Below are 25209 nucleotides of genomic sequence, written 5' to 3'. Positions count from 1 at the left end.
TAATAGAGGGTAGGATTTATGAGCATTTGGAAAATCATAGTCTTATTAGGGATGATCATCATGGCTTGTTAGGGAAAGTGAGGAGGTGATAGACAGGAGTTACAGGGAGGTAGTCACCTCAAGGCTACAGGAGACAGATAAATGGGCGACTGTCAAGAGAGGGAGGGAAAAATGTCAGATAGTGGAAAGCACCCCTGTGGCTGACACCCTCAACAACAACTACTCCATTTCGAGTACTGTTGGGGGTGATGACCTACCTGGGAAAGCAACAGTGGCTGTGCCTCTGGCACGGAGTCTGGCCCTGTAGCTCGGAAAGGTAGGGAACTGAAGAGAATGGTAGCAGTAATGGGGGACAGATAGGCAGTTCTGTGGATGCGAAAAGGAAACGGGGATGGTAGTTTGCCTCCTGGATGCCAGGGTCAGCGATGTTTCTGAATTGTTCCATAATATCCTGAAAAGGGAAGGTGAGCAGCCAGAAGTCATAGTACTTATTGGTAACTACAACATGGGTAGAAAAAGGGAGGAGGTCCTGAAAATAGCGTACAGGAGTTAGGAAGGAAGTAATACCCTTGGGATTGCTGCCTGTGCCATGTGACGGAGGCTAGGAATAGAATGAGGTTGTAGGGGTTCAGATTTCTTGATTATTGGGACCTCTTCTGGGCCTGTGCCCTGTAGAAAAGGAACAGGTTGCACTTGAATCTGAAGGGGACCAATATCCTTGCGGGCAATTTTGCTAGAGCTGTTGGGAGTGGTTTAAACTAATATGGCAGGGGTATAAGAACTAGTATGATAGAGCTGAGGGTGAGCCTGCAGGTTTACAAGTAGATGATGGATGTAATATGAATGTAAGGATGGACAAGGCAATGATTAGGTACCCATACAGTGCAAAGAGTTAAATTGTACAGAGACAGCATTCAAAAGGGCAAAGAATGCAGGACTGAAGATGCATGTAGTATTTGGAATAAGGGGGATGAACTCGTGGCACAATTAGAGTTTGGTCAGTATGACATAGGCATCACTGAGACGTGACTGAAAGAAGGTTATAGTTGGGAACTTAACATCAAAGGATATATTTTGTATTGAAAGGACAGGCAGGAATGTGTAGGCATTGGTGTGGCTCTGTTGGTAAGAGATGAAATTGCATTTTTAGAAAGAGGTGACACAAGGTCTAAGAATGTTGAATCTTTGTGGGTGGAGTTAAGAAACTGCAGGGGTTAAAAAAAAAACCATTATGGGAATCTTGTATCGGCTTCCAAATAGTAGCCAAGATGTGGGTTGAGATTGCAAAGGGAGCTGGAAAAGACATGTAATAAAGGTAATGTCACAATTGTAATGGGGACTTCAATATGCAAAGGATTGGGAAAATCAGGTTGGTGTTGGATCACAAGAGAGGGAATTTGGTGAATGCCTACAAGGTGGCTTTTTAGAGCAGCTTGTGCTTGAGCTTACTAGGGGAAAGACAATCCTAGATTGGGTGTTGTGTAGCAATCCAGATTTTATTAGGGAGCTTAAGGTAAAGGAACCCATAGGAGACAGTAATTATAATGATTTAATTTGTACTGCAATTTGAGAGGGAGAGGCATAAGTCACATGTATTCATATCACAATAGAATAAGGGAATTACAGAGGCATGAGAGAGGAGCTTGCCCAAGTGGATTGGAGGATACTGGCAAGGATGACGGCAGAGCAGAGATGGCTGAAGTTTCTGGGAATTGTTCACAAGGTGCATGATAGATATGTCCCACAGAGGAAGATGTTCTCAAATGGTAGGGGTAGGCAACTGGCTGACAAGGGAAGTTAAGGACTGCGTAAAAGCCAAGGAAAGAGCATATAATGTAGCAAAAGTGATTGGGAAGTTTTAAAAATCCAACGAAAGGCAACTAAAAAAGCCGTAAGAAAGGAAAAGATGAACTATGAGGGCAAACTAACCAATAATGTAAAGCAGGATACTAAAAGTTTTTTCAGTTGTATAATGAGTAAAAGGGAGGTGAGAGTTGATATTGGACCACTGGAAAATGATGCTGGTGAGGTAGTAATGGGGGACAAAGAAATCACGGATGAGCTTAATAAGTACATTGCCTCAGTCTTCGCTGTGGAAAACACTAGCAGTGTGACAGAGGTCCGTGAGTATTTGGGAGCAGGAGTGAGCGCCATTGCTATTACAAAGAAAAACGTGCTAGGCAAACTGAAAAGTCAACACTGCAGATGCTGTGGTCAAATCAACACTTACAAACAAGCTGGAGGAACTCAGCAGGTTGGGCAGCATCTGTGCAAACGAGCAGTCAATGTGTCGGGCCGAAGCCCTTCGTTAGGACTGAAAGGACTTAAAGTGGATAAGTCACCTGGACCGGATGGATTACAGTATCCCAAAATCCTGAGACTGGTTGCTAAAGAGATGACGGATGCATTGATAATGACCTTTCAAGAATCACTTGATTCTCGCATGGGCCTGCAGGACTTGGGCCTTTTTTTGGTTGGCTGCCACCTAGTGGTCAATATTAGGATCACTACTTTTCATATTGTTTATCAATGATTTAGAATTTCAGGGGTGTCAAACTCATTTTAGGTCACGGGCCGGATTGAGCAAAATGCAGTTTCATGCGAGCCGGATCAGTCGGACGCGTGCGAATGCAGCTTTCGTTGCCTCCGTTTTTTCAGCCTGCTCTCATGTGTCTCAGTCTCTGCTATAACTACAAAGTGTTTCACTTTACAAATTCCGTTTCTTATGAAGAAGACTGCCGAGCAAGACTGCCGAATAAACACTAAAAACCCTGAAAACCTGGTACCTGAATAAACTCAGCATTAGCCATATCATATGCCATAGGCGCTTCGATTACTGGGGCCAGCTTTAATAGTAATTAGATATTATCTTGCGGGCCAAAGATAATTCCACCGCGGGCCGGATTTGGCCCGCGGGCCTTGAGTTTGACATATATGATTTAGATAATGGAATTGATGGCTTTGTGGCAAAGTTTGAGGATGATACGAAGATAGTTGGAACGGTAGGTGTGCTGAGGATGCAGTGTGATTGTAGAAGGACTTGGACAAATTGGAAGAATGGGAAAAGTGGCAGATGTTGGGAAATGTATGATAGTGCATTTTGGTAAAAGGAGCAATAGTGCAGACTATTATTTAAATGGGGAGAAAATTCAAACATCAGAGGTGCAAAGGGACTTAGGAGTCCTTGTGCAAGACTCCCAGAAGTTTAATTCACAGGTTGAGTCTGTGGTAAAGAAGGCAAATGCAATGTTGGCATTTATTTCAAAGGAAATAGAATATAAAAGCAAGGAGATAATGCTGAGCCTTTACAAGACACTAGTCAGGCTCACATGGCATATTGTTAACAGTTTTGGGCCCCATATCTCAGAAAGGATGTGTTGTCATTGGAGAGAGTCCAGAGGAGATTCATGAGGATGATTCTGGGAATGAAGGGGTTAAGATATGAGTGTTTGGCAAGTTTGTGCCTGTACTCACTACAATTCAGAAGAATGTGTGGGGATCTTATTGAAACCTACCATATGTTCTAAGGACCAGATAAGGTGAATGTGGAAAGGATGTTTCTTATCATGGGGATGTCCAGAATTAGAAGGCACAGGGGCAACTTTTTAGAACAGAGTATAAGAGGAATTTTTTTCGGCTAGAGACTAATGAATCTGTGGAATACTTTGCCACAGACAACTGTGGAAGCTAAGACCGTGAGTATATTTAAAGCGAAAATTCATAGCTTCCTGATTAGTCAGGGCATCAAGGGATGTAGTGAGAGGGCAGGTGTATGGGGATCAGCCATGATGGAATGGCAGAGCAGACTCAATGGGCTGAATGGCCTAATTCTGCTCCTATGTCTTATGGTCTTGTGGCTTTGTTGATGATGGATAATCATGATCCTGATTGACCTTTTGGAGGAAGTGAATAAACAAAGTAAATGTAGAGTAATGGATGTGGCTTTTAATAAAGTGTTTGACAAAGTTCCTTAAGAAAGTTATGAGACATGGGATCCATGGAAACTTGACTGCATGGATTTGGAAGTGGCTTGCCACTGAAGCAGAGGCTTGGAAGATCGGTGACCAGTGGTGTTCTACAGGGATCTGTTCTGAGACTCCTGCTCTTTGATTTTTATAATTGACTTGGACGAGGAAATGGAAGGACAGGTTAGTAATTTTGCGGATAACACTAAATTTAGTGGTGTCGAGGATAGTGTAGAAGATTGTCATAATTTACATTGTAACACAGAGCGGATGCAGTGCTAGTCTGAGAAGTGGCAGATGGGGTTCAATCAGAAAAGTGATATTGGTGCAGTTTGGAAGATTGAGCTTGAAAGCAGAGTACAAGCTTAAAAACAGAATCCTTGGCAGTGTAGAGGAACGGGGATCTTGGGGTGACCATAAAATATAGGAGCAGAAGCAGGCCATTTGCCCCATTGAGTCTACTCCACCATTCAATCATGGGCTGATCCAATTCTTCCAGTCATCCCCACTCCCCTGCCTTCTCCCTATAACCTTTGATGCCCTGGCTAATCAAGAACCTATCTATCTCTGCGTTAAATTCACCCAATGACTTGGCCTCCACAGCTGCTTGTGGCAACAAATTCCAGAGGTTTACCACCTTCTGACTAAAGTAATTTTTCTGCATCTCAGTTCTGAAAGGAGTCCTTCAATCCTGAAGTCATGCCCCCCTTGTCCTAGAATCCCCTACCATGGGAAATACTTTTGCCATATCTAATCTGTTCAGGCCTTTTAACATTCGGAATGTTTCTATGAGATCCTCCCTCATTCTTCTGAGCTCCAGGGAATACAGCCCAAGAGCTGCCAGACGTTCCTCATACAGTAACCCTTTCATTCCTGAAATCATTCTCGTGAATCTTCTCTGAACCCTCTCCAATGTCAGTATATCCTTTCTAAAATAAGGAGCCCAAAACTGCACACAATACTCCATGTGGTCTCAAGAGTGCCTTATACAGCCTCAACATCACATCCCTGCTTTTATATTCTATACCTCTAGAAATGAATGCCAACATTGCATTCACCTTCTTCACCACTGACTCAAACTGGAGAGTTGACCTTTAGGTTATCTTGCACAAGGACTCCCAAGTCCCTTGGCATCTCTGCATTTTGAATTTTTGAATTTTTTCCCCATCTGAATAATAGTCTGCCTGTTTATTCCTTCCACTAAAGTGCACGACCATACACTTTCCAACTTGTATTTCATTTGTCACTTCTTCGCCCATTCCCCTAAACTATCTAAGTCTCTCTGCAGGCTCTCTGTTTCCTCAACACTGCCTGCTCCTCCACCTATCTTTGCATCATCGGCAAATTTAGCCACAAATCCATTATTACCATAGTCCAAATCATTGACATACATCGTAAAAAGCAGCAGTCCCAACACTGACCCCTGTGGAACTCCATTTGTAAATGGCAGCCAGCCAGTGTAGGATCCCTTTATTCCCACTCTGTTTTCTGCTGACCAGCCAATGCTCCACCCAGACTAGTAACTTCCCTGTAATTCCATGGGCTCTTATCTTGCTAAGCAGCCTCACATGCGGCACCTTGTCAAAGGCCTTCTGAAAATCCAAGTACTCCACGTCAACTGGACCTCCTTTGTCTACCCTGCTTGTAATTTCCTCAAAGAATTGCAGTAGGTTTGTCAGGCAGGATTTTCCTTTCGGGAAACCATATTGGCTTTGGCCTATCTTGTCATGTGCCTCCAGGTACTCCATGATCTCATCCCGAACAATTGATTCCAACAGCTTACCAACTGCTGATGTCAGGCTAACAGGTCTATAGTTTCCTTTCTGCTGCCTCCCACCCTTCTTAAATAGTAGAGTAACATTTGCAATTTTCCAGTCATCCGGTACAATGCCAGAATCTATCAATTCTTGAAAGATCATTGTTAATGCCTCTGCAATCTCTCCATCTACTTCCTTCAGAACTCGAGCGTGCATTCTTTGATATTAGTCACCAGCTTCCTCTCATAATTCATCTTTTCCTTCTTAGTTTACTTCTGCAAGTTTTTAACAGTTTTCCAATCCTCTATCTTCCCACTAGCTGTGGCTTCCTAGTATGCCCTCTCTTTTCCTTTTCCTTTGGCTCTAACTTGTCAGCCTCGGTAGTGTCCTTCTTCCCTTTGAAAATTTCTTCTTATTTGGGAGTATATCTGTCTTGCACTTTCCTCATTTTTCACAGAAACTCCAGCCATTGTTTCTCTGCTGTCCTTTCTGCAAATGTTCATTTCCAGTCAATTTCAGCCAATTCTCCTCTGATGCCATTGTAATTTCCGTTATTCCACTGAAATGCCAACACAATGGATTTTACTTTTTTTCCCTCTCAAATTTCAATGTGAACTCGATCATATTGTGATCACTGTTCCCTAAGGGTTCCTTAACCTTAAGCTTTCTTATCACCTCCAGATCATTGCACAACACCCAATCCAGCACAGCTGATCCCCTAGTGGGCTCAACAACAAGCTGTTCTAAAAAGCCATCCCTTAGACATTCTAGAAATTCTCTCTCTTGAGGTCCCAATCCACTTTTATGTTGAAATCCCCAATGATTATCATGATGTTGCTCTTTTGACACGACTTTTCTATCTCCTGCCGTAATTTGTAATCCACGTCTCGGCTGCTATTTGGAGACCTGTATACAACTGCCATTAAGGTCCTTTTACCCTTGCCATTTCTTAACTCCATCCAATCCTATGTCATCTCTTTCCAATGATTTAATATTATTTCTTATACACAGAGCCACACCACCCCCTCTTCCATCTAACCTATCTTTCCAATACACTGTATATCCTTGGACGTTCAGCTCCCAATGGTAGCTATCCTGTAGCCAAGTTTCAGAGATGGCTACAACGTCATATTTGCCAGTCTGTAGCTGAATTTCAAGATTGTCCATTTTATTCCTTGTGCTGCGTGCATTCAAATACAACACTCTCAGTCCAGTATTTGTTGCTTTCTGTTTTAACTGTACCATGTATCTATTGCCCTGTAACTCATGCTGTGATTAAGCCTCATCTGCCTGTTCTTTCTATCATCTCTGTTGCACACTACCTTTGATTTATTTCTGTCTTTCCTTTCCTCAACCCTATCACTCTGGTCCCCCCCCCCCCCCCCCCCCGCTAAATTAGTTTAAACCCTCCCTAACAGCTCTATTAAGCGTGCCCGCTTGGATACCAGACTCCTTTGGGTTCAGGTGTAACTCATCCTTTTTGTACAGGTCGTGCCTCCCCCAGAAGAGGCCCCAATGTTCCAGGAATCTGAATCCCTGCCCCCTACACCAGTCTCTCAGCCATTCATTAATATGCCTGATCATGCTATTCTTGTACTCGCTAGCACGTGGCACAGGCAGCAATCCTGAGATTACTACCCTAGTAATTACTGCCTTTCAGCTTCCTACCTAACTCCCTGAATTCTCTCTTCAGGACCTCCTCCCTTTTTCTATCTATGTCATTGGTACCAACATGTACCAAGACTTCTGGCTGTTCACCCTCTCCCTTCAGAATACTCTGCACCTGATTTGAGACATCCCGTACCCTGGCACCTGGGAGGCAACACACCATGCCAGTAACTGTATCAGGCTGACAGAACCTCCTGTCTGTTCCCCTCACTATGGAATCCCCTATGACTACCGCATTCCTCATCCTCTTTCCCTTCTGCACCACAGAACCAGGCTCAGTGCCAGAAACCCGATTGCCGTGGTCGTCCTCTATCAGGTCATCCCCCTCAACTGCATCCAAAACGAGATAACAATTGCTGAGAGGGATGGTGAAAGTCCATCTTTCTCTCAAATTTGCTGCCCAGTTGGTAGGGTTGTTAAAAAAGGCATATCATGTTTGTGTCTTCATTAGTTGGGGGATTGTGTTCAAGAGCTGAGAGTTAATGTTGCAGCTCTATAAAACCCTGCCTAGATCACACTTGGAGTATTGTGTTCAGTTCCGGTCACCTCATAGGAATGATATGGAAGCTTTAGAGTGATGCAGAGGTGATCTATCAGGATGCTGCATGGATTAGAGAGTGTATTATGAAGAAAGGTTGAGCAAGCTAAGGCTTTTTTTCTTTGGAGTGAAGGAGGATGAGAGGCAGCTTGGTAGAGGTGTATAAAATTAAAAGAGGCATAGATAGAGTAGGCAGCTGGTGCTATTTTTTTTCCATAGTGGCAATGGCCAATACCAGAGAGCATCCTTTTAGGGTGTGAGAAGGAAAGTTTAGGGGAGATGTCAGAAGCAGGTTTTTAACACAGAGAAAGATTGGTGTGTGGAATGTGTTGCCAGGGGTGATGGTAAAGGCTGATACATTGGGAACATTTAAGAGACTCTATAATAGGCATTGGTATGGAAACAAATGGAAAGTTATTGGCTATGTAGGGGAGAAAGGCTAGATTGACTGTAGAGTAAGTTAAAAGGTTGGCACAATATCATGGGCCAAAAGACCCACACTGTGTTGTACTGTTGCATCCTGTCTCTGACAGTCTTCTACACTATTCACAACACCACCAATCTTTGTGTCATCTGCAAACTTACAGGGGGAGAATGAATAGTACCTACATTTGTATTCAAGTTTCAGTAATAGTTCAAGCAACATCTTTGGATTGCCTCTAGGATTGTTTGGTTTGTAGTTCATGGATTAGTTTAATTTCTTTTTGTCTTCCATTTTACTTGAGTCTCGTAACAATGGCCAAATAAATCATTGGTGGTTTATTTAATTTGTGTACCTTGAATTCTTGTATCTGCTACTGAAGTGCTTATTTTGTCTAAAGTTCTTATTTTCTATAAATCATCTTTCATGTCTTCAGTACATCCCAAAAGATATTACTCCTGGTCTCTCTTCATGTAGCAGCATTCGGTTGTAAGTTTTTTTTGTTATGTGTCATGTCATATGGCATGGGCGATCATGGTCTTTCTATGACCATGATTGTTCTTGGCAAAATTTTCTACTGAAGTGGTTTGCCATTGTCGTCTTCTGGGCAGAGTCTTTACAAGACTGGTGACCCCAGCCATGATCAGTACTCTTCAGAGATTGTCTGCGTAACCAGTACTTGTGATATGCACCAGCTGCTCATTCAACCATCCACCAGCTCACATGGTTTCATGTGACCCTGATCGAGGGTGGGGTGAGGTGGGATAAGCAGGTGCTACATCTTACCCAAGGGTGACCTGCAGGCTAGTGGATGAAGGGAGAGCCTTCCACCTCCTTTTGTAGAGATGCATCTCCAATCCACCACCCCTCTGTGGTAAGTACAGCTGATTAAGCCAAGATGATGTGTTTGAAGTAAAGGATCTTTCCGGGCTGGGTTGCTGAAAGGCCATGAGATTGAGATCAAACACCATATAGACGTAATATGGTGGACCGGCTGGGAGTGCCCAGAGATCCAGTCTGTTTGGGTCTCTGAAGTGAATGTGAAGAATTGAGTGACTTGGGACCAGACGTGGTTAGAGTTGCTGGTATAGGGTTACCTGAAACGGAGGAGTTGGGTTGTTGGTGGCACAGCTGTTAAAAATGTGGGATGCTGATTGGATGCTGAAGTATTGATTTATTGATGTCACATGTATCTGGGTACAGTGAAAAGCTTTCATATACATACCATCGGACAGATTATGCTTTACAGAATTACATTGTGGTAATGAAAAAAGGGTGCAGAATATCAGAATCAGAATCAGACTTTAATCGCCAAGTACCTATGCACATACAAGGAATTTACTTCCGGCAGATGTTGTCTCTCTGCTTATAACAATAATAATGATAAATATAAATGAAAATATAAATTGTACATACAGGTAGTGCAATCCAAGTGATAGTTGGCTGACAGTTAACCAGCAGTTAACTGTTCAGCAAAGTGACCGCAGTAGGGAAAAAACTTCTCCAGTGCCTATTAGTCTTAGTCTGGAGGGATCTGAAGTGCCTACCGGACGGAAGCAGATCAAACAGTCCGTGCGCAGGATGGGAGGAGTCCTTTATGATGTTCCCCGCCCTCTTCTTCAACCTGGAAGAGTACAGGTCCACAATAGAGGGCAGGGAGGCTCCAATAATGCGCTCGGCAGTCTTCACTGTGCGCTGTAGTCTGGTTCTATCCTGTGTTAAAGTGCATGAGAAAGGACGGTACAGATAGACAATAAGGTGCAAGGCCATGACGAGGTAGACTGTGAGGTTAAGAATTTATATTTTCGTAGATGAAAGATCCATTCAGGAGTCTGATAACAATGGAGTAGAAATTGTACTTGAGCCTGCTTGTGTGTGTTCTCAAGTTTTTGTACCTTCTGCTCGATGGGAGAGGGGAAAATTGTGATTGACTGGGGTGGCAGGGATCTTTGATCATGTTGTCTGCTTTCCCAAAGCAGCGGGAAGGGAGCCTGGTTTGTGTGATGGACTGTGTTGTGTTCAGAAATCTCAGCAATTTTTTGCAGTCTTATGAAGAGTGCAGGGAAAAGGCAGCATTAAAGGTCATGAAGAGATCTGGTTGGGGATGGTGGTTGTGAAATCAGCAAGAGGAACTGATTGGATGGGAGGGTGGTGTCAAGGCAGCACTGAGAGGTGGAGGGAGAGGTTTGAAGGTGGCACAGAGAGGTGTGAGGGGGTGGCTTTGACGGCAGCACAAAGTGGTGGTAGTTTGTCAGATTGGCCTCAGATACAACTGGGTAATTTTGCTTGGGTGTTGGGAATGATGTAAAAATCTTTTACACCCTCCTGTAAACTGGGAAGATGTTGAGAACAATGTAGGTGCTGGTTGACTGTTGGTGGGGGAATGGATGATACTGATCAAGGTAGCACAAAGCTGAGTGATTGTGATGTGATTAAAGGCAGCATGAGGAGTGGCTGGGAGTGGGGTTAAAAGCAGCAAGTGGAGCCAGTTGAATTGGTTCTCCACAATATAATGTGGTTAATTGAGAGAAACCAAGGTTCAAACTGTAAACAGAACAAAGTTCAAGTGTGTCGTTCACATTCCAGTCAGGTGCTCCACGTTCCTGACACAGGATTAGGCTTTTCTAATAACATATACTTAAGGAATTAGTAACACAATGAATACAATTGTCCCTAGAAGAATTAACATTTCTGTTCCAAATTGCATGATGTACGTAGTGGATTTCCTATATTATAAATTTTGTTCCTATTGTATAATTGGGTAGTTTTCAAAGATTTGAGTTTGCCAGTCAAACCAATTTAACAAAATTTCCAGATTTTCTCCTTTCTGCTAGTCTCTGTTTCATGCCTTTCAGTAGGCTGTATATGTTGATGTTTTCTGCAACTTAATTGCTTTCTGTTGTAATTCTTTTAAGCACATTTGATCATTTGGATTTATGGTGTTTAACAGATGAGGTGATTACAAATAGACCTGTTTATTTTGGACAATTGTTAACTTTCAGCATGTGGCCTCTCAACACTAAGGTGGTCTTGTACTGTTGTGGTGCAGGTCAGAAAACTTGAGGGATTAATTAACACAAAATAATAGAAGAGATAATTGCATTAAGAAAGTTGGAGCATGGAGGATGGTCTCTTGACCCACTTAATCTGTGCCAGGTATTTGCCAACTTGTGGTGGATATTGGCAGGACCACTTGGTTCCAAACCAGAGTTAGTTCTGGAAAGTGAGTTGAATTCCAGCATTGATTAGAGCGATTCTGCTTGATGCCATGACAGTATATGGATATACTAGGCAATGAGTAGACCTATTCAAAATACCGTAGTTACTAGGAATTGGGAGGAATATTCTTCACTGGCTGGAGTTGCGCTATGTCCAAGGAGAAATGCTTGTGATTGTTGGGGACTGGTCATCTCAGTCCCAGGATATCTATGTAAGAGTTTATCAGGGCACTGTGCTGGGTCCAAGCATTTTCTCCTGCTGTATTAAAGACTATGTGACTCTATCTCCATGGTAATGTGAACATTCATTGGTTGCACAGTATTCCGTTTCCTTCATAGCTCTTCAGATAATGTAATCTGTGATCTTGTGCGGAAAGATCTAGGTACTCTGGTGAGTTGTGTTAATGTCCTCTGAGTACCAGGTTAGGGTCACCTGCAATGAGGCAACCTAACTGCATCTGGGCAATTTAATAGCATTCCCATTGCCAGCGAGCTCACCAAGACTCCTGGGTAGCCAGTGGCCCCAACATAATGGTACCTCTATTGATTGATTATTGCTACAGGTACTGAAGTACAATGAAAAGTCTTTGTGTGCCTTCCAGACAGATCCTGCCATACACGAGTACTTCGAGGTTGTAAAAAGCAAACGGAATCGGAGTTGAGTTTAATATCACTGGCATATGTCATGAAATTTGTTATGTGCCAGCAGTACATTGCAATATATAATTGTAAATTGCTATCAAAAGTGTATATTAAGAAAGTTAAATTAACAGTTCAATAGTTCCATTGAATATCAGGTAATGTATACAAATTACAACCAGAAATTCTTGCTCTTTGTAGACAAAAACAGAAGAGTACTCCAATGAATGAGTGACGGTAAAAACGGTAGAGCCCCAAAGCCCCCTTCTCCTCTCCCACCCCCCAACATACAAGCAGCCGCAAAGCATTCAACCCTCACCCCCCCCCCACACACACACTTAGATGCCAACCAACCACAAAGCAGGCAATAACAAAGCCCCCCAAGAGAGACTGTGATCTGCAGAACAGAAAAACTGATCATTCACCCGACCAATTCGACATGCCACAGGCTCCCTAATAAAGGGGTAGAGTGGTGTCACACAGTGAGAGGAGAGACCAACAAAATCAAAACCACTCGCTGACTTATGGTGTTAAAATCTGCACAGTTGGTTTTTTGAGTTCTAAACTTGATTAGCAGCAAACTCCCACCCCACCAACAAGAGCAAGTGCTTTGCCAAATACAGAGACCTCAGACAGCTGATCAGCTGTTTCCGATATTCCGTTTTCTCCTGCAACGGTTCAGTCGGCAGTCCAGCCATAGAATCACCTCATCCACAGGAACTTCGAAGGCATGCTAGTCTTCTAGGTTGTACCCTTGGGATATCGAGAAACGGCTGGTCTGTGAGCCCCAGGAGCGAGAATCATTGCTGTAAAGACCCAAAGATTCAGGTCAGGGGCACTGACAGAACCCTGTCCACTTTGAAAAGTTAAAAAAGGAGACGTTAAATGTAAAAATAAAGTTGCTTCCACAGATGAGCTTGAAGAAGCTGCTCTCTCGCACCATCCTAGCTCTGCCCAGTGAGTAAATAGTACAAAAACAGAAATAAAAATGCAGTGAGGTAATGTTCATGGTTCAATGTCCATTGAGAAATCTGATAGCAGAGGGGAAGAAGCTATTCCTGAATTGTTGAGTGTGTGCCTTTAGGCTCCTGTACCTCATCCCTGGTGGTAGCAATGAGATGAGGGCATGTCCTGGCTAATTGGAAGAGGGGTGGGGATGTCTACCATGGGCTAAAAGGGCACACAAATTGCTGCAGCTTATTTTGATCCAGTGCAGTGTCCTCCCCATATGCTGAATGACAGATAAAAGACCATAAGAAGCTCTATATTCTGCACTGATTGCTTTACCACACAATTCCAGGGAACCATTTTATGATCTATGTGAGACAATGCAAGAATGTGATGAAATAGTGTCCATTTCTGTTTACAAGAGCAGTTTATCCACGGTAGAACAACCTGCATAACGACTGCTTCTTCCCTGTACCTCTTGGGTAGCATGGGTGCAGTTTTACCAAGAGCAAGATCCATAGTAACAGCTCACCATAGTTCCTTTGTAATATCTTTGTGATGCGTTACATCCACTGACCAGAACCAGGGGAGAAGGTTCAGGGAAGCCAACACCCTCCCCCACCCCATTCCCTCTTAGAATTTTCCTCTTCAATTTGCACAATTTCCTGATTGGATACATACAGGCAAGGTTTCAGAACTTGCTGTTTAACAACGCTTGACAAATACCTTCAGTACAGTCACTGTATTGGTTCAGGAGGTGCCACACCAATACAACATTAAGAGAAATAGGGATGAGCAGTTACTAAGAATCATTTGTTGTTTTATTGGGAGATTTGTTCCATCACATGAATAGAAATCTCTTTTGTTTTAATGCAGCTTGTTGCATGAACTGGTCTGTGAGATGCTGAAGCACTTAGTCCATTCAATATCCAATATCATTGAAATGCAAAGCTCTTTACAGTCGGTTTGTCAAAATGTTTCTTTTTTGTAGGCGTATAATTTCACAAAGTAAAAATGGCACTTTTTGCACTGGATCACCAAGACGCTATCACTTATGTCAAATCCAGGTAAGAGTCGCCAGTCCTGACTTTTTGACTTCTGTCATTTTTCTCTTCATCACCCACCTCTTCCTTGGGGACAGGCCTGCTGACACACAGGAGTGTCTGCACTGAGGCTGTAGAAGTTGGCCTGGTCACAGATACTGATGTTGTGTCCCCCAGGAGATCAGCTGTACCTTTGCTTGCCTATTGTCTCTGTAAACAAGGAGATTCACAATGAATAGGCAACCCTTGTCATTGTTCACTCTGGAATGACCTGTGTTTTGTGCTGCTCCTCACCTCCGAATGTAGTACTTTTGATTTCAAGTGGTGAGGTTCTCGTATAGGAACAGCTCCGGAGAGTGGTGCTGTGGAACATTGAGTTATCAGGAAGAGGTGTGCAAGACTAGAGGGTAGTGTTTAAAACGGGGGCAGAAGTACCAGTTTAGAGATTCAGAGGGAATGTAATGAAGAATTCTTTCAGCCAGGGAGCGGCTGGAATCGAATCCAGGCAGATCTCTTTTAGCGCTTATTAATTGCCGTGGTTAAGAAAGCTCCAGATGAAATTCAGGGAAATAGGATTAGTGTAGATCATTACTTGATGGCGTGGTGGGCAAAGGGCCTTTATCCATGTTATATATGACTGTTAAATTGTGCATGCTCTTTAGATGAACATCTTATTTAAGTGCATTATTTTGGATAAATATGTGGGGTTCTCTGTGATTCTGGTCTCGGTGTAATCAACTACCAACTTTAGTGGATGATCTCATTGCTTGCATGGCTTTGTGGCAAAGTTTGTGGATGATACGAAGATGGGTGGAGGGGTAGGTAGAGACAATGTGATTGTAGCAGGACTTAAGCAAATTCGCAGATTGGGCAAAAAAGTGGCAGATGGAACACAGTGTTGGGAAATGTATGATAATGCATTTTCTTAAAAGGAACAGTGGTGCGGACTATTATCTAAATGGGAAGAAGGTTCAAACATCAGAGGTGCAGAGGGTCTTGGGGGTCCTCAGGCAAGAGTCCTAGAAGGTTAATTTACAGGTTGAGTGTGGTAAAGCAGGCAAATGCAATGTTGGCATTTATTTGAAAGGGAATAGAATATAAAAGCAAGGGGATAATGCTGAGCCTTTATAAGACACTTGTCAGACTGCACTTGGCGTATTGTCAACCAAAAGGATGTGTTGTCATTGGAGATGGTCCAGAGGAGGCTCATGAGGATTCTGCGAATGAAGATTTGGGCTTGTACTCACCAGAATTTAGAAAAATGCCGGGTTTTGGGGGGGGGGGGGTGGAGATCTCATTGAAACCTACCAAATTTTGAAAGGACTGGGTAGGGAGGATGTGGAGAGGATGTTTCTTATGGTGGGGGTATCCAGAACTAGAGGGCACAGCCTCAGAGTTGAGGAGGAATTTTCTTTTCGCCAAAGAGTAGTGAATCTGTGGAATGCTTTGCCACAGACTGCGATGGGGGCCGTCCGTAAACATATTTAAGGTGAAAGTTGATTGTTTCCTGTTCGATCAGGGCATCAAAGGATTTGGCGAGATGGCAGGTGTATGAGGTTGAGTGGGATCCGGGATCAGCCATGATGGAATGATGGAGCAGACTCGATGGGCTGAATGGCCTAAATCTGCTCCTTTGTCGTGGTCTTATTATTCGATCTTGTTGTGTGCAACTTAACCACTGTTTTCTCTATATTACAAAATTCCCTACATTTCAAGGTGTACTTGGTTGTTGTAAAGTATCCCAGGGTCCTGTGAAAGGTGCTAAGTAAATGTGGTACTTTTGTTTCTTGGTGTTCATCATATTTTTTTCTATTTATGCACAGCCTTGTCCAAATAATGTTGCAAGTTTCAAACAACAGCAATGTTCAGCTTTCAATGCCAAAGCATTTAGTGGCCGATATTATCACTGGGTTCCATTGTATCCAGGTAAGGTTTGATAAACTTACAACAATTATCATAACAAACAGAGTTCTAGTTGCATTTTTCAATGGCAGTTGCAGCTAATTTATAAATTCCACCACTATAAACTCTTCCGGACCAGCATTGCTTTGCGATCTTTGCATTCTTCTAATATTAATTTGCTTTTCTTTAATAGATGAGCTTTTAGCTATTTAGAATCTGAATTCCTTTCTAAAGGCTCTTGCCACTCTTTCTTACTCAAGGTGCTTCTTGAAGCCCGATTACCTATGGGTCACCAGTTACGTTGAAGGTAGTGCATGATTGACAGTTAGGGTGGCAAATGCACCATTTTGTCACAGTTAGAGTTGTACAGTATTGAAACTGGTCCTTCAACACAACTCACTCATATTGGTTAAGCTCTTTATACCATGGACCAATACCATTAAGCAAGGGGTCCATGGACCCCGAGGTTAGGAAACTCTCCTCCAGACCTTATCTATCCATGTACCTGTCCAAATGACTTTTAAACATTGCATTTTTTACCTGCCTCTGTATCTTCCACTGGCAGCTTTTCCCCTCATACCTACTACCCTCTGTGTGGAGAAAATTGCCCTTTGGGTCACATTTAAATCTTTCCCATCTCACGTTAAATCTATGCCCTCCAGACTTCCTGTCCTGGGGATAAAAAGACCCTGACCATCCAACTTATCCACCATCCCTTCATGATTTTGTACTCTTCCAAATAATTCTGATGTGAGACCAAGAACACACATGCACTGGTAATCTCGCATCACGTTTTGCCATAACATCTAATTGCTATAAACTGACGCATTGTGAGGTCTATTGTGGGCAGCTTGCAATGTGTGTCAGTTAAATGTTACCTTGCACAATGAGCAGCTATATTATAGACTTCACAGTGTGCCCATTTATAACAATTATCGCAAGGTGAGTGCATATATGTTGTAGGTCCCGCATCGGAATTATTTTGAGCAATGGAATGAGATTTTGCTGTTCGGTTGCTGTTCATAAATTCCTGGCTCTTTGTCAAAGTCAGAAATCTAGATATCAAAAGCTCACCCAACGTGGGCAGATTGAAAACTTTTTCATGATGTGGAATGTCTGGACTGTGATTACCCTACTCTATTTTGTTGTCAAACAGATGACTATATTAATATTTCAAACAAGCCGTGTGATCTGCAGTGCACCACTACTGATGGAGAGCGGCAGTTAATGGTTACTGCTCAAGATGGGACATCTTGCCGAGACAGAACATATCAGGGTGTCTGTATCACTGGCCGATGTGAGGTGAGGCAGTATATTCTATTCAGCTCAAAGGAGCTTTGACAATGGAGGTGAGGAGAGAGGGCAAGAGAAAAGGTTGAAGGGTTTTTTCCCCCACAGAGGGTGGCTGGAGTCTGGAATATTCTGCCTGAAATGAAAATGGTGGCCTATACTCCCAGTATATTAAGAACCATCTTGACAAGGAGAAGGGCATAGAAAACTACAGATCAAATGTGGTTAAATGGGATTAATATAGGTGGGTACAGCAGCTAGCATGAGCATTGTGGGCTGAAGGGCTTGTTTCTGTGCTGTATGATGTCAGTTCACTCACAGTTAAACTCAATCACTTTATAATATCCTATGGTGCCAGTCTCTCATTAGATATCTTGCTTCCGGATGAATAACTTGGTGGTTTTCAGCTTGTGTAGAATTGGTTTATTGTAAGAGGACAGAGCAGTTCGCCACTTGAGTTTGTTCTGCCAAACACTGAAGATTATTTTTAGATAAAGAGAATAAAATAATTGAAAATTTGAAGGAGTGAATGATGAATGGAAGCTTGAGCAATAAGGGGATATTGGAAAAGAATGGTACCCCAGAAGACTGACAATTCCTCACTCCAATGACTAATATTTCAGACTTTTAAAGGGGAATAGATGAGACAATTGTAGATATCTTGACTATAATCTATCATGTTTCCCTTCGTTCAGGAATTACCTTTTTAGATTGGAAGACTTCAAATGTAATTGCATTACATAATAAACTTGTCAATTATGGACATATTAGTTTCTTATGGGAAGCTAGTAAAATATATAAAATGAGCAGTGGCTGGTTGCTCCAAGAAATCCAAGCTGATTTGAGAGAGCCAGTATGGATTTGTTAATGGATATTTCTAACAAGTTGAATTGATTGTCTTGAGAAATTACAGATATGATAACCAGAGGAAACTTGTGAACATGATTTGTATTAGTTTACAAAAGTTCTACACCAGCTGGGGTTTGGGGGATTTGAAGATCTAAGTACAGTTGGCCCTCCTTATCTGTGGGGGATTGGTTCCGAAACCCCCCTGCGGATACCAAACAAATGTGGATGCTCAAGTCCCTTATTTAACCTATCTCAGTGCGGTGGTCTTCAGGACCCAGCGGAACTTTGGACTTTATTTAACATGTCTCAGTGCAGTGGACATTAGGACCCGGCGGTACAGCTCTGAATCCGCAGTGTTTCTATTCACAAAAATAATTGCGATTGAAAATAAGGTGGAAGTAACAAAGCGATCGGGAAGAGGTGAAACGCCATCGGTCATTGGAAAAGCATTAGGTGGCGGGGGTCAATGATCGGAACAATTTTAATGGAGCATGTGAAAGGAAGCTACAGTTATTACTAAGCAATGCAGTGGTTTAATTATTTGAAATATGTATGTTTCTTAAGTGTTTTATATGCATAGAAAGGTAAAATATGTACTATATACTAAGAAAAATGTTTGACTAACTGTCGCTAAATAATACCGGATGTACCTGTTCCAACTTCAAATCCGACTTAAAGGTGGACTCAGGAATGGAACTCATTCATAACCCGGGGACTGCGTGTACTTTTGAGTCATTTCTAGGTTACTTTTAATACCTAATACAATGTAAATGCTATGTAAATAGTTGTAATACTGTATTGTTTATGGAATAATGACAAGAAAAAAATTGTCTGTACATGCTCAAATGACAAGTGCTGGAGAGAGAACTTCCGGGTTTTCCCGATCCGCATTTGGTTGAATCCACGCATGCGGAATCCACGGATAAGGAGGGCCAACTGTATGTACCATATGTGCACAGTACTGCAGTAATTTTATGTAATGCACTGTACTGCTGCAAAAACGAAACAATTTCATGACATGCGTGAGTGATGATAAACCTGATTCTGATCTGGGTCTCTGTTGTGAACTGACAGTGGGAAAGAGTCAGGGAGAGGAGAATCATGGCTGGGAAAAGGGGAAGGGAGAGGGAGTGGGAACCTCCAGAGGTACATTCAATAAATGTTTGTTATCAATTGACCTAGCCTGGTGTCTCAGGGATGGGTGTATCTGCACCCTGGCACCTCTCTGCCATTCCTCCTGCCGCGCTCTACCCTCGTCATATCCAACACTTTTTTGGGGTTTTTCTGGGTTCTGCATTTTCTTTCCATGTCCCATCTGGTGTTTATTGGTCATTGTAAAGTGTCCCATGTGTGAACGTAAGTGGAAGAAAACTGGGGGGAGTTGATGGTAGATTGGGGAGTGTAAAGCAGGGGTTCCCAACCTTTTTTAAATGCCATGGACCCCTACCGTTAACTGAGGGGACTGTGGACCCCGGCTTGGGATCCCCTGGTGTAAATGGTTGTTCTATGGGCTGAGGAAACTGTTTCTGCACTATACGTCTACCCCTGTCTGTCATGATGGTGGAAGCAGATGTGAAAGGGATTTGAATGGGGACTTTGCAGAATTTCAGTGTGAGGGAGGGTGATTGGTATTGAATAGATCATTGGCTTGTCAAGTCATCAGGATAGTAACAGTGTTTTCTCTGCAGCCCATCGGATGCGACGGTCTCCTTTATTCCTCCAAAAGGTTGGATAAATGTGGACTATGCGGCGGTGATGGCAGCACCTGTTTCCGGATCTCAGGCACCTATCGACGAGGCATCACACATTTAGGTTAGAGCCCAGTTTGGTTTTGTGTTTCTCTCACAGATTAACAGTTGGTATTCATGGATGTGAAGGGCATCCTGACATTGTGAGAGGTAATAGTAACTGGTTTATCATTGACATATGTACTGAGAGACAGTGAGAAGTTTTTTCTGTGCCATCCAGATAGATCATGCCATTTGTGATTTACAATGAGGTAGCAAACACAAAGAAATTCAAGGTACAGCGTAGTTACAGAGAAGGTGCAGTGCAGGGGCACAGTAAGGCTCAGGGCTACGGCAAGGTGGATTAGGGGGCCAAGAGTTCATCTGATAACGGTAGGATCGAAGTAGTCCTCGGGTCTGGTGGTGTGTGCTGTCGGGCTTCTGATGGGTGGGGAAGAGGACAGTGAGAATGACTGGGGTGGGAGTGGGTCCTTGATCATATTAGCTGCTTTCCTGAGTTGTTTTAATATCAACCCTGTGGAGCCTCTTGTACTCACTTATCATTTTGGATCAATGTTGAACGGAAACCATGGATTGACTGAGCCATCAGGTCATGCAGGCAGTAGCTTGGCTTTGTATAGTGCCTCAGACATCACAAAACAACAGCAAGCTATTTTCCCCACAAAAAAGACACATTAAAATTGTTGACCAGAAGCTGTGTCATAGAAGGTTATGAAAGATTTAATGAAAAGATGCAGGAAGGTTTGAGGAGGGAATTCCTAAGCTTTCTTCCTAAATGGCTGTAGGCCCAGATGTCAAGTTTGAGGTGAAGGGAGTGAGGACTGTTTGGACAGCCAGTGTAATATGAATGTGGTACTTGGTATTTACCAACCAGTCACGCAAGTTGTGACTAAAACTTGTCTGCAACCCCTGGAGAAGTTTCCCTGCAACTGAAGCTCAGAATTCCATGTTAGGCTGGGGTTTAATGCACCGGATGTTCCTTAATGGTTGTGTTCAGAGGCAGCTGAAGTGATTAGGGTTTGATGTCCTCATCTTCTTTATACTGCAGGTTATCTCTTTATTACAAACATTCCTGTTGGTGCTTCTGACATCCAAATAATTGAACGGAGAAAAACAGAAAATATTTTAGGTAATTCTGCCAAATCGTTTCATACTTTTTAATCCCTTTTCCCCACCTCCTCCTTCTTCATTAACAACACAATATATATTATTCCTTTCTTCCCCCTCCCCCCTCCAAAGCTCTTGCAGATGAAGGTGGCTACTTTTTCTTTAATGGGAACACAGCGATTGACAATCCTCGGAATTTTCGAGTGGCTGGTACAGTGTTCAAGTACAGACGACCTGCGAATCCGCTGTCTGATGGCTTTGAATACATTATTGCCCAAGGACCAACCAACCAAGGACTGAATGTAATGGTACGTAACACAGATAACACCCCGAGCAAGCACTCTACCTTTTGCTCACTAGTTTGTACCCCATGTGTGCTCAATGCCGGTTACCTGAACCCATAGGGTAATTGTATGTCCTATCAACAAGTACTTAGTATAAGAGCCAGAAATGGATGGGAATGTACAAGAAAAGGACAATAGACTCTGCAAGAAAAGAGGGTAGCCTCTAATCTCAGGAGTAGCAGGATCATTGCCTTGAAATATTCTTCCTTGTCCTCTTTTAATTTGAAAAAAAAATCTTTATTTCCACTTATAAATTAGGCCTGTTGCTATGGTTCTATTCCAGTTGTTGGTTATTTCCCAGACTTAATTGAGTACTTAACTGGAACACAACAAATCCATCCTTTCTGTGTGTGCAATGCTATTGGGCGTTGATGTGCACCAGCCTCACTGACCTTTTCCCTCATTAGCCTCGTTGTAGCTTAGGACACATAACTGTTTGTACAGCTCAAGCTGTCCTAAATCTGCCTCAGGCAGACCAGGTATTGATGGATGGAATCGGAGAACGACGCAGCACATACCTGAATGCGTAGTTCTCAGCTCATTGTGATGATACTGGATCATTTAAAGATGTGCATTTACTTGTTCTATATCAAAAGCAATAGTGTGCAATGCTTTCTCTTCAAATACTCTAGTAAAATTGCTATTGAAAACTTCTACCACCCTTTCATATAACCCCAACTTAACCCTAGTTTTTAATTCCAAGTATTTTGAAGCCACATGAATTCACTTATCCCTGCATTGTCTTCCCCCCAAAAAAGCACAAATCTAGTTATTTCAGTCTGACCATACAGTTGACCTCCAGTACACGATGAACTGCGCAATCAGTCATAAGTGCTTGGGGTTAAGAGGTTAGTTGGTGTGAAGCTGCCATCTGTAGGATTGGGGAATGAATCCTCCAGTCAGAATCCAGCCTAAACTCACCAGTACTCCCTTAAAGCCTGCCCAGAATTAGACACAGTTCCCTAATGATTTAGAAAGAATTCTCATATTCCAAGCATGGCACAATAAATGATATAAGCTTAAATTAACATTAATTATACATAACTTGCATGACAAAATAAACAAAAATAAATAATGATAGCAGTGCAAGTTGAGGGAAATCTAGTCTAAGGTAGAATTAGGGTTTTCAGCTCAGTTCACCAAGGCTCTCTCATCTCCTTGCTATTGTGACTGAATAAATTGTGACCGAAGTCTCACAACACTTCACCCCCCTTTTTCTTTCACGAATTGTTCCACATACTCCTTCAAAATATTTAAAGACATAATTTTTGGGCAGGAGTTTTCCTAAGACCATGATGAGGGGGAAAATATCTTTTCACCTCTGTTAGATAAGTACCTTCTTGCTTTTTAAACAATGAGTCCTATTTCTACATTCACAGAAGAAGAAACAACCTCTTCATGTTCACTATGCAGGTACATCAAGATTTCAATTCTTTAATCAATCTCCTCAGTGTTGTAAAATCTGGTAGTTACAGATTTTTAAATAAAATAACTGACCATTCCTGTTATTAGTTCTGTGGGCTTCCCACACATTTTGTTCCATTAAAGTCAGCAATTGCAATCCCAAGAGAAAACCACAGCATGCTTCCCTCCACTGATAAACATTATTCAGCTCTAGTCTCTGAATTTTGTCTCTGCTAGTTTTATGTCAATGTTGGTAATGCTGTACTCCCAGATATCAACTTTCTTAACTCTAATAATGTGGTAAATGACTATGGAAAATGTATTGTACAGATTAAAAAGTCTGAAGGCATGTAAGCTCTTGCCATTATTTAGACTTGTAGGGTAGTATGGCGTAGAAATGGATCTTCTGCCCAGCTCATCCATACTAACCAAGATTTCTATCTAAGCTAGACCCATTTGTTCACTAATTGTAATGAGTAAAAATCCAATTTACCTTCCTTGTATGGATTGGCTAGTCAGCACCTTTAGCTGCCAATTCTCATGAAAGTGATGTAGCATAGAGTTTATGGATTTAAAATGGTTTTTCAAACTAAATGCTAATTAAATTACTGACCACTGCATGCCCACATAGTAAGCTGCATATCTCTATCTCATGTTTGTGAGATTATCTGACTCATTCCTATAGTTGTCTCATTTGATAATTTTTAAAACATCTGCTTTAAAAAAAAAATAGCAGATTTCAGAGCTCCAAATTTGAAGTGTTTTGGGAGATGCATTATTTTAAGACCGTGGTTGATGAGGTAAAACTGGCTGAATGAAATGGAGAGATCTAAAACCCTTCCTCCCCAGCTCTGTTAGGAATTTATTAATGTCAGTTCATCTGCCAGAAACTGCATCTTAAAGAAACAAAGACTTTGTAGGGCACACAGAGGAAATTCTCACTGATTCTTGTGTTTCATTTAGTTGACCTTTCTTGAGAACAGAAGATGAGGGCTAGACATATACCCATGGTGAGTCTGGGAAGTGCTGTCTATATCAGGACTTCCTGCCTCTAATTCCCACCCCCACACTCCTGCCATTGGTTGCCCATCAGAAAATGACCTGCTGTAGCAGGAAGTGAATAGATTCTCCTTTCCAAGTATGGATATTCTGACCATCAAACAAGCTGGTTATTTTCTCCACAACTAATATCTTTACAATTGACAAAATGGTTTATTGTTGTCACATGTGTCCAGTGAAAAACTTGTTTTGCATACTGTTCATACAGATCAATTAATTTCAATGGTGCATTGAGCTAGTATAAGGGAAAGTGATAACTGATGCAGATTAAAGTGTTACAATTACAGAGAAAGTGCAGTATGGGCAGGCAATGAGGTGCAAGGTTATAATGACGCTGATTGTTTAAAATTTATAGAAGTGTTTTTTTAATTGCCTTTACTGTCAGTGCCCTTGAGGTAGGCTGTAGTTTCTGAAGACTCTGGGGTCATCTTACACAACTGAATTCTGTCCTAAGCCAGTGGCCATTTCACTCTGCAGAATGATATCTTAGTAACATTCCCACCTCTAAACCAGAAAGTTGCTGGTTCAACTGCTCCCTGATTTGATCAGACACAGATAGCAGATACTGATGTAGTCGTATGTCTTGGGTGAGGATCATCTAGTCGATGAGCTTTAAACCAAAAGCCTACGTGGCACAGAACAGCAAGGGTTCCTTTCAGACTCCTGAGTGACATTTATTAGGTAACCAAGTCACTTGGAGTTTTGCTTCATTGTCATGTCTGAGACCTTGCTCTGCTTAAATTGCTGCTCTCTTTGTTTGTGTTTAAAAAAAAAACCAACGAGGTAATTGTTAGGTTCCAAAATGTTCTCAGATCCTCTCAGGTCAGAATGGAACACTGAAATCCGGGTTCTTTCAAGCAATTTTTTCCATTACAGCTTTGTTTTCTCCATTCAACTACATAATAAGTGAAACTGGGAATCTGTGCACTTGACTGCATGATTAGGCAACAAGGCACAGACCTATCCATTATTATCAGTGGATTCTGGGCAAAATGGAACATTCAAAACTTTGCATTGCTTTTGCAAAAACTGTGAAGGAATGTCAGCACTAGATCTCACCTGGTGCCAAGTGATTCCCCAAGCTGTCACTGTTCTTCAGAACAATTTTCCAATCAATGAGTTCCAAACATTCAATAAGCTCAGACTGTTGAATTTACACATCATAAATGTTGCTGCCAAATTCATGTTGCTTTCTCCCCATCCCCACCCTGTCAAATGAACTGCTGCACTGGGTTGTTGATCCATGGCGTCAGAGGCTGAAGAAATCATTTGAGAGAAGCAATGCTGAAACTGAGGTGATAGCTGAGAG

At 42.2% G+C, this 25209-nt stretch overlaps 1 protein-coding gene across 1 annotated transcript in view; it reads left to right on the top strand.

Moving 5' to 3' along the window:
• Nucleotides 1-25209, top strand: part of LOC140737272 (ADAMTS-like protein 2) — a 149151-nt gene that overhangs the window by 57978 nt on the left and 65964 nt on the right. The window contains exons 4-9 of the mRNA XM_073063628.1: nt 14146-14221; nt 16021-16123; nt 17256-17401; nt 19927-20050; nt 21035-21115; nt 21226-21401. Coding sequence (XP_072919729.1) covers nt 14146-14221; nt 16021-16123; nt 17256-17401; nt 19927-20050; nt 21035-21115; nt 21226-21401 — 706 coding nt within the window. The remainder of the gene's footprint in view (nt 1-14145; nt 14222-16020; nt 16124-17255; nt 17402-19926; nt 20051-21034; nt 21116-21225; nt 21402-25209) is intronic.

This window comes from Hemitrygon akajei, chromosome 12 (genome assembly GCF_048418815.1).
Source record: "Hemitrygon akajei chromosome 12, sHemAka1.3, whole genome shotgun sequence".
NCBI classification, from domain to species: Eukaryota; Metazoa; Chordata; class Chondrichthyes; order Myliobatiformes; family Dasyatidae; genus Hemitrygon; species Hemitrygon akajei.
Note: the sequence above shows the minus strand (reverse complement) of the source record. Positions and strands in the feature narration are given on the sequence as shown.